Source organism: Alosa sapidissima, chromosome 23 (assembly GCF_018492685.1).
Source record: "Alosa sapidissima isolate fAloSap1 chromosome 23, fAloSap1.pri, whole genome shotgun sequence".
In the NCBI taxonomy this organism is placed as follows: Eukaryota; Metazoa; Chordata; class Actinopteri; order Clupeiformes; family Clupeidae; genus Alosa; species Alosa sapidissima.
Genome location: NC_055979.1, coordinates 1,100,001 through 1,110,000, shown reverse-complemented (window position 1 = coordinate 1,110,000; position 10,000 = coordinate 1,100,001). Strand labels below are relative to the sequence as shown.

At 49.5% G+C, this 10,000-nt stretch overlaps 1 protein-coding gene across 11 annotated transcripts in view; it reads right to left on the bottom strand.

The window, feature by feature from the left end:
* The window catches only part of baz2ba (bromodomain adjacent to zinc finger domain, 2Ba), a 92,103-nt gene that overhangs the window by 25,442 nt on the left and 56,661 nt on the right, over positions 1–10,000 (bottom strand). For 7 of the 11 annotated variants that reach the window (XM_042080098.1, XM_042080099.1, XM_042080101.1 and 4 more), the window contains exons 6-15: positions 9,344–9,561; positions 8,731–8,937; positions 7,952–8,440; positions 5,541–6,306; positions 5,113–5,424; positions 3,817–3,877; positions 3,239–3,347; positions 2,677–2,778; positions 1,473–1,719; positions 994–1,086 (exon numbers count right to left, since the gene is read on the bottom strand). In XM_042080098.1, coding sequence (XP_041936032.1) covers positions 994–1,086; positions 1,473–1,719; positions 2,677–2,778; positions 3,239–3,347; positions 3,817–3,877; positions 5,113–5,424; positions 5,541–6,306; positions 7,952–8,440; positions 8,731–8,937; positions 9,344–9,561 — 2,604 coding nt within the window. The remainder of the gene's footprint in view (positions 1–993; positions 1,087–1,472; positions 1,720–2,676; positions 2,779–3,238; positions 3,348–3,816; positions 3,878–5,112; positions 5,425–5,540; positions 6,307–7,951; positions 8,441–8,730; positions 8,938–9,343; positions 9,562–10,000) is intronic. The other 4 variants (XM_042080103.1, XM_042080105.1, XM_042080109.1 and 1 more) reach the window with 1 other exon arrangement.

Genomic DNA, 10,000 nt, shown 5'->3' with positions numbered 1-10,000 from the left:
ATTGACTGTCTATGCACAATTTCAACCAAATTTTGCTGCTCTTATTTTTTTCATTATTATTATATGTGCCCTCTTATTTACTTACTTTTTTGTTTACTTGAATGTTATGTTTGTCTGTGGACTTAAATTGGTAAAATATGTCTTGTCTTCACCGTGGGATAGTGAGAAACGTAATTTCGATCTCTTTGTATGTCTGGAACATGTGAAGAAATTGACAATAAAGCTGACTTTGACTTTGACTTTATAGTAGAGCTATGTGCACCTTTGCACAGCCTCTCCTTGTATCTCAACAAACCTACATGCACGTTTAAAGAAAACATGAACAATCCTGCAATTGTTGCCATAAAGGTCGACTGGCTAAATTGGGCTGAAATCTGCATCATAACCACGCTGTGCTAATTTGTTAAAAACTGTTGCATTCAAGTTAATTCTGCAAACCTACCACCACAAATAGAATTCAATTCTGTGGGAAACACTGACAATGCACAATTGGCTTGTGGCAGTCACAATCGTATGGCATGTACTTGAGTTCCATAAAGGCACAGAACTCAAGTACATGCTATACGATTTCAGCAGTCTAAGGTGAGCCCTTTACAGCAGTCTAAGGTGAGCCCTTTACAGGTCTTTTCAGTGATCGTCCACGAAAACCAAAATCTAAGGCTATATGAAAGCTCACTGACAATGAAAAAGAGTTCAAATGTAACACTCAACATTTCTTAATTCTGCTCTGTTACAGTGATAGCAGACTATGTGGTCTCTTGCCTTTCCTAAAACAAAATATCAAGCATTCAAGCACTTTTCACAACTCATGCCTGTTTATGTTTGTTTTCATATATATTGTTTGAATATATTTATCAAATGTACAAAAATTCAAAGATGTTAAGGACCTGTGGGAACCTTGGTACATACGTGTGTATATGTGTACATGCCTACCTGTGTGTGTGTGTGTGTGTGTGTGTGTGTGTGTGTGTGTGTGTGTGTGTGTGTGTCTACCTTGTTGTTTCCTGGCCTCCTTGGCTGCTCTGGCGAGGGCTTGCTTCTCCAGTTTCCTCATCAGCTTCATCTGGGCTGCCTGCCGGGCAATTTCTGCAAGACGATATACACACACTTTAAAACCTACTTAAACGCACACTAACATACACACATACACCAATTCTGACACATACACTCTGTAACATACTCACACAGCTGTCTGTGGCAACACTCCTACCACTTATACAATTCTATCATGGTTGGTAATGTTTTGACTTACTTTGTCACTCATTTATTTATCGGTAATCGCTTCACAGCCAAAGTGTTACCTCACTTTTCCTATCAGTGTTAGATTTTGTAAAATATTTCAATTCACTGTAGTGACAAGTCTGTGACCACCACAGTGTTTTGTTGGTGGTGGTGCAGTGTCTCAGTATAACCAGCAGGGCAGTGATAGTGGTGCTGCTCTCTCTCTCTCTCTCTCTCTCGGTTTTTCTCACCCTGTGCCTCCAGCTTGCGCAGCAGCTTTGCCTCAGAGGGGCTGGGGAAGTCGGCCTCGCCCACGTTAGGCGGGCGCCCCTTGCGGCGCCGTGACCCCCCACCGGACCCCCCGCCGGACCCTGAGCCCAAGCCCTCTTCGGCCGGCCGCTGCAGCCGCTCCGAGTTGGGGGGACGCCCACGCCGACCCTCCATGGCCAGCAGGCGAGGGATGACCTCCTCGTCCTTCAGCAGGCACCACTGCAGACCCTGCGGAGGGCAAGGTGGAGGGGGGGGGGGGTGTTGGGGTGTGGAGAGAGAGGGTGAGGAGGGAAGGTGGCACGTTAGATGGCCTTAAAGAACAAAGTCCCCCTATCAGTCCGTCTTCATCTCTATTCAACCTCCAGCTGTCTATAGAGTGGCCTGTATTTCTGTCTGTCTCTCGGAGGAGTCTGTCTCACTGCAGCCCTGCTTTGTCTGTCCATGTTTCTGTCTGCATTGCTGCCCGTCTTCGACGGCCCCCTCCGTTCCAACATGCTAGGTGTGTCTTTGCTCACTAGTGCTGCTCAGAGCTGAGAGACTGCCATTCCCCTCCCTTGCCTCCAAACCCACGTGCTCCTTTAATGAGTCACTTCTGTCTCTTCTCTTTGCTCCTCTCTGACCTCATCCCTCACTTCAACTGTTATCACAGAGAGATAGTGAGATAGATAGAAAGAGAGGGACAGAGAGAGAGAGAGAGATGACAGAAATAAAGAGAAGGAGAGAGAGAGAGAGAGAGATGGAAAAAATCAATCTGCAGCCTGAAAAAGAAAGCAGGCGGCTGAGCTGAAGTGTGTTGTGCTGATGCTAATCTCTGAGCCTGCTTCTGTCTGCTCTACTCTTATCTGCCTGAATAGATGGCAGCAAATATGAAAAAAAAAACAGGCAAGGCGTTGACAAACAACCTGTGGAAGTAATGGGAACTGATTATTACATGTGCATTCATTCATTAGACTGGAACAGGGGACCAGAAGCTAACTGTCTCTCAGTCAATACCCACAATATGCCCAACTGACTCTAGATGAAGGAGAGAGAGAGAGAGATAGAGAGAGAGAGAAAGAGAGATCTATACAGGAAGATGGAGAGCACAGGAAGAGAAGAGAGAGAGAGAGAGCGAGAGAGAGAGAGCGATGGATAGACTGATAGAGGGCAGGAGTGGAAAATAAATAAGAGATGAAAAACAGTCACCTGGGGTCCATCTCTGGCTTCATAGAAGTCACCAACCCTTATTTTTGCACTGAAGCTAAAATTATCTCGTGTGATGTCAGCTATTCCATTTCTGGATAGATACTACAGAAGAGAGAATAATGGTGTTGGTGAGAACAGGCGATCAGAGAGCGGCTTCCAAAGTAGGACACGTGAAAGCAACCTTAAAGCGGTGGGCAAAAGCTGACAGCACTGGTCACTACTGCATACTGCACACTGCACACTGAATACCAAGTACACTGCTATTAGCAAAGTGGCCTACTGTGCCAGCTTACACAAGGCTACAAGGCTCTGTCTCTACCCAATTAGTCTAACCAATGTTACAGGGTTTTGCGCTAGGATAGTGAGGTTGGGGAAGTATTCTGAATAAAGCAGTGGAGGTGGTGGGGGGGGTGGAAGTGGGTGTGAGTTGGGTGAGGGGTGGGTGAGAGTGGGGGTTTGGTGGCAGGTGGGGTGGGGGATGGGGGTAGGAGGGGCTGTGCAAGCCATTAACAAGGGGTGAGCAAAAAGAAAAAAAACATAGAACAAAGTCAGGAGGGTTTACCTTCACCACGTCAGGGTACTGGCGCAGCCGTTTGCCACAGGGTGCGTAGTACGCCACGTCGCCCTGGAGACGACCCCCTGCCATCTTGATCCGTGTCTCTCGCTGCCAGCTGAGGTTTAAAGGAGCGAGGTGGGGAGAGAAAAGAGGTTAGTCTGACGGAGGTGGGGAATTTTCTTTTCTTTTCTTTCCTTGTGTTCGCTATGTCCATCAACAGTAGCCGCCAGCTCGGTCTTATTGCATGGAGCTGGCACTTGTGAGGTTAATAATACTGATATGGAGAGAATGTCAGGCCATTTAGTAACGAGCACGGCTCCTCGCTGCAGAGAGGCAGAAAATAGCGCCGAAGAATCCTTCAAACCCAGAGGCGAAAATTCATGGCCTTGAGAGTGCCAATCAAATGCAGACTGATCATTAAACAGCAGTTAGAGAACACAAGCTGCAGGCCCATGGCCTGAAGAGAAAGAGGGAGAATGTGTGTGTGTGTGCATTTGTCTACCCCTTCATCTGTGTGTGTGTGTGTGTGTGTGTGTGTGTGTGCGTGTGTGTGTGTGCGCGTGTGTGTGTGTGTGAAAACATACCCCATCTCAAGAGGAATTCGCAGCTCCTCCTCACTAATCACCCTCTTCCTCTTTGCAGAGCCTACAGGGAACACAAGCTGGTTACTCACACACACACAGCCTCACAGGAACACACAGCATAACCAGCCACATACACACACGCACACACACAAAAGCAAACTCGTACACACTTATGCACACATACAACGAGTATCATACTACAAAACATCCCCCAATCCCCTAACATACAATAAATACACAGTCACACACACACAGTCACACACACACACACACACACACACACACACACACACACACACACACACAAAGCCTCACAGCATAAACAGGCAGTCACACATACACACACACAAATGCACACTCGCACACACTCATGCACATATATAACCCTCATCAACCAACAAAATATCCCTCAATCTCCTAACGTAAAATAAATACACAGTCGAAACACACGCACATGCACACACAAAATGCAACCCTCTTGATTTGCTCCTGTGGCTAACCCCAGTGACCCAGAGCTTTCTGGCTCCCCTTAAAGCATGTAAAGGCCCTCTTCTCACCATGACTGCCCTCTAATGCTGGTCAGAGCCGCCTGCACACACTCACCACTGGGACTCACCCATGCACACACACACACCACTGGGACTCACTCATGGCATGACCAGAGAGATGGAGGGATGGTGAAAGAGAGAGAGAGAGGAGAGAATAATGGAAAGATGAAAAAGAGACAGAGACAGAGGGCAAAAAAGAGGATGATTCAGGAACAGAAAGAACAAAAAAAATGACAGGGAAGGAAAAAGAAACTTGGAAAGGTTACCAGGCAGGGTATATGGAGAAGAAAAGATAATTGAATTTGATGATACATGAAGAACAACGCAGAGAGAGAGCAGGGGATAGAGAGAGAGAGAGAGAGAGAGAGAGGGAGAGAGAGAGAGAGAGAGAGAAAGAGAGAGAGAGAAAGAGAGAGAGAGAAAAAAGGTAAAGGAGAGTCACAGGTAGAGGAACGACCTCCCCTCAATGCCAACCCAATCAACCCTCCCTTTCATCTCCCAGCAGGTGCACACCAGGCACCACAGGAGATGACACTGCAGCATACCTGACATGCACACACACGCACACACGCACACACAAGCACACACACACACACACACACGCACACACACACAAACACACACAAAACACAGTCACATTCAGCATGTGCTTACTAAACATGTTCCCCTGCGTCCTTGCACTTGCTGTTGTCAGTGCATTTGCCTCATCAGCCCCTTGTTGCAGGTGATCCCCAAACCCTTTCCATACCTGGGGGCGTGCTCCCCACGGAGTAGGAAGAGGACGGAGAGCTGTGATAGGTCAGAGCGCCCGCGCTGGTCACAATGGTGGGAGTGGCCATGCCGGTGGGCTTGATGACCTGCAGGTTGAGTGGCGAGCAGTCGGAGAGGCTGTGATTGGCGGAGGACGAGGCGCGGTGTTTGGTGGTCAGCTTGAGCGGGGTCTTCTCCCCCTCCAGGGAGCCCATGGCGGCCGGCGCCGCGTCACTGCTGCCACTCCCACTGCTCTTCTTCTTCTTCTTCTCCGAGCCGTTCACATCGCCGTCAGAGTTGCTGTCCGACTCTGAGTGCCAGACAACACAGCGAGGTGGAGGAGGAGATGCATAGACGCAGTGATGAGAACATTGAGAATATAATATATATATATCAGAATATTTAATGAGTAGGTGTCAGTCTTACCTGAGAGGCTGTCTTCAGAATCCTCCTCATCCTCGTCCTCTTCGTCCAACAAGTCGTCGTCCTCGTCGTCATCATCGTCCCCAGAGTCGTCCGAGTCCTTGCTGCTGGCAGCCGCTGGCTCGCCCCCCTCGGCCTTCGCCCCGTGCTGGAACAGGTCCACCAGTGACTGGGCCAGGTGGTTCTGACTGCTGCCCTTCCAGGTCCCCAGTGCTTTGGGGGTCTTGCTCTTGCGTGGCCCCCGGGCTCGACCCCCCTCGCTGGGGGCCGCAGGGGTCGCCAGAGGGGTGCTACTCTGGAGGGTCCCTACGGCTGCGGCCGAGGAGGAGGAGGAGGAGGAGGAGGACAGGGTAGCTGGGGGTGGCTGGGTGCGCCCGCTTCCTGTGCTGAGGTTAACTGGCAGGGAGGTGTCGGAGGCGGGAGAGGGGGCGTACGGAGAGGCCCCCTGCTGGCTGCTGGGGGTGCGGGGCTTGGTGGTGAGGGCCAGGGGGGCGTCCTGGGTGGGGGGGTGCTGGATGACCCCGTTAGGCGGGTGCAGGCCCAGCAGGCTGGGGGGCAGTAGGAGGCCCGGGACCTCTGGAGGGGGCTTGGTGCGAGCGCTGGTGGCTTCAGGGGTGAGTTTGGGAGGGGGGAGCGAGGAGGAGGTGGAGGAGGAAGAGGAGGAAGGCAATGGTGATGAGGAGTGGACCCCTGACCTCCGACTGCTCTTGGAGGAGCCTGACTGCCTTTTCAGGGGGAGAGGGAAGGCCTGCTCCTGAGACAGAAAAGACTAGAACAGAGAAAAGAGAGAGAGGGAGAGAGACAGACAGAGGAGGTGGGGGAGAGGACACAGCCAGAGAATCACGTAATTGCACCGGCTGTCACCCTGCATCATTGTTGGTGGTGGAAGTGCTATAAAGCACAATGCCCTCACACTCTATCTCTCACACACTCATACACACACACACACACACACACACACACACACACACACACACACACACACACACACACACACAGTCTCATTGTGTCTTAATCACCCAGTCTGGGAAACAATGGCTGCCCAGCAGAAGAAATCATTTAGGGCATTGTGTTGAGTCAAATGCACTGAAAAGAGGATTGATTGTGTGCCCTGAAAGAGAAAAAGGAGGGATAAAGGGAGGAAGAGCAAGAAGGAGGGAGGGAGAGAGGGCTAAAAAGTCCTAATACTGCGCTTCACATGCACTGCTGAATTATGGCAAGGCAACATGTAGGGTTTTGAACTCACAGGCTTATCATCCAGACAGACGCCTGCGTTCACACACACACACACACACACACACACACACACACACACACACACACACACACACACACACAACCACACACACACACACACACAAAGGGACACATGGCACACATATGCAGATACAAAAACACAGAGAGACCTTGTTCCAGGTCAATAGTCTGACACATTTGAATATATTCATGCTTACAGCCAGACTGTACAGTTACAGAGAGAGCACGGAGGCCTCTCCAAATACATCCATAATTGAACTATTCTATAATTCTATTAAAACAACTCCAAGCTCAAATGAAGCTTGTTTTTTTTTTAATTCACAAAATCCTAGCATTAATTTCACAGCTAGAGAGAGGGGAGCTAAAGAAAAGAGAGCTCGAGTTGGTCCTCAGATTTAAAAAAAAAGAAAAAAGAAAAGGAGAAAAAAGAAAAGGAAAACAAAGAAAGTGTCTTTGTAAGAAGTTGTGAGTTAATTGCTTGTCAGCTTTGCACAAGTAATTCCAATAAAGCTGATGGCATTGTCACTTTCATTTAGCAATGCAGGGTACACAGCAGGGAACTCTATCAACCTTAGATAAGAGAAGGAGGGTTTCTCTCTCTCCTCCTCTCTCTCTCTTTCTCTGTCCCTCTTTCTCTCTCTTCCTCTGTCCCTTCCTCTCTTGCATTGTGACCTTTGCAGAAAATGGAGTCAATAAAAAGAGACAGATGGTGAATATGAATAGGCTAAAAACGCAGCTTAAGTGGAAAGAATGGTGGCTGTTTGGGTGGAAACAGTGGCGAGAGGCTCCTTTTTAACAGCTCTCAAACTAAATGTGGCGTTACATTTAAAACCTTTATAAACCCTTTATTTTGCTTTTTTTCTCCCCTCAAACCGCACTTGTAACATTCTCTCTGTGTCTGACTGACTGCCTGCCAGAACTACAGGCCTAGTCACACACACACACACACACACACACACACACACACAAAATCCTAATGCCTAATGCACTGACAAACACACACACATGAAGTCGCCTAGACATATAAACACAATCACACAAGCCCACAATTCCCCACACATATTCAAATAATCACAAAGACACTTACACACACACACACACACACACACACATACACACACACACAGTCAAGTCAGCTCAGTCACTGCTGATCCTACCTGTTTGAAGCGGAACTGGGTGAGGTGAGCCAGCGATGCTTCCAGAAGCTTCCGGCTGGCGGTGGCCTCCAGCGAGGGGTTTTGTGGCTTGGCCCTTACTGTGGGCAGCGGCGAGGGTGAGAGGGAGGGCGGCTTTGGGGACGAGGAGTGGGGCATGGGCCGCGGCGGAGAGGGCACTGAGAGCGGCTTGGGCGACGAGCAGAGTGAGAGCGGAGCGTGCTGCGGAGACGAGGGCCGAGGCTTTGCTGAGGAGGACGGTGAGGCGGCCAGTGGCGGCCGTTGTTGTTTCGGGGAGCCTTCACCAAAACCCCTCGGGTGGGCCACCAGGGCTAGGGGCTTAGTGCTGGCCGCCAGCCCTATGGCCTGGATCACACTGGTGTGGGCTGGGGGGAGGGGCAGAGGGGGGGAGGAGGGGAGCAGTGTGGGGGGATCCAGGGCTTTGGAAGATTTGGATTTGTCTTTCTTCAGCCCAGAGGTAGGGGTTAGTAGCTAAAGGCAGAATAACAGTAGAATTGGTCATTCATCAGGCAAGCAGAATCATTTAAACAGCTTCACAGATACAGCTCTAAGAACCAAAGTGACTGTTCAACTTTACATTTGAAGATGCTAGGACTAACATCTTTACAGATCCAGCTCTGAGATCCTAATCTGATCAGTTCCAAATAAACGGACTGATTATACATAGGAGGTATACAAATGTTAAAAGTGATTCATCTATCAGCTGTCTGAAGACACAGGGATCAATTCAATAAACAAGAACAAAACACCATCAAGTTCACCTTTGCCTTCTTCTTCTGCCTCTCTTTCTCATAGTCTGACTCATCGCTCTCTTTGCTCTGGTCATCATCGTCCTCTTCATCGTCATCCTCATCTTCCTCACCCAGGTCATCAAGGTCGCTGCTGCTCACACCATCGAGGTCACTGTCCGAGGAGCCCGATTCGCTGTCACTCACGGCTGAGCCTGTGCCAGCCTTTTTACGCAGCTTCTGCAACACCAGAGCAGCACAAACTCAAACTCAACTTCACAGCCCAAGACAAGGCCTCCAATCACAATACAGTGCAGTATGGGGAACAGTGTAGTATAGGGAACAGTGTAGTATACCATCTAACTTGCAGCTTGGCAATATTCATCCCTTTGGCCAGCTGAGCATTGTATTTTTATAATCATTTTACACACTTCCCCAATTTCCATATAAATTTGACAGCCCCGAGCACACTATAATCCTGTATGTGTTTAGGAAGTTTGCAACGGCCCTCACACCTAACCTTAGTTAAGGAAGCGCTGGAAAATCATTTGCTAAGTCAAGAACACCATTACTGCATTGTGGTGGTCCATCAAAGTCCACAGTGGGGAGAGGGGAAGAGCTCAGGCATAGGACTCCTCCAACTCACCTTCTCTTTGGGCTTCTGCCCGCTGCTCTTGTCCAGCAACTCTGCTGTAGCTGCGCTGCTGTTGTGGAGGCTGCTCTTGTGGCCGCAGGGTTTGGAGCCGGGGGCCCGGGCCTGGTCCAGGGGCCCCTGAGCCGCTGAGGATGGGGTGATGCTGATGCTCCCTTTGCCTGGGCCCGAGGAGGATGAGACCACACTGCCGTTGACCGCGCCATTCACACCTGCGGGCAGTAAGGAGACCGGCTGCCAGTTACATAACACACACCTCATGTGTCGCATCCACGTCACCTTCAGAGGCGCAACACCTGAAACACGTTAGTGTCCTTTCATGTGGTTCCTGCTATGGAAATCAGTCCTGTGTTTTTCCTTCAACACTCCATGAGCAAGTTTGTGACAATCGCCTCACCTGACCTCAGTTAAAGAGGTGCTGAAAACTCAGCCGAGACAAAAACACCAATATTGTGTATTGTGATGGTCTATGATGAGATCAGATGCAGTGGTGTCATTACGGAGTTCTACATGGCAGCTGAATGAGGATTATGTGCCGGATATGTATTGGGAGAATAAATGTGACATTTACGAGATGAAAAGAAACAGTGGTGTGTTGAAGGGTGCCAGAATCAGCCGCCGAGTCACAAAGCTGATTTATTTCAAAGCTAT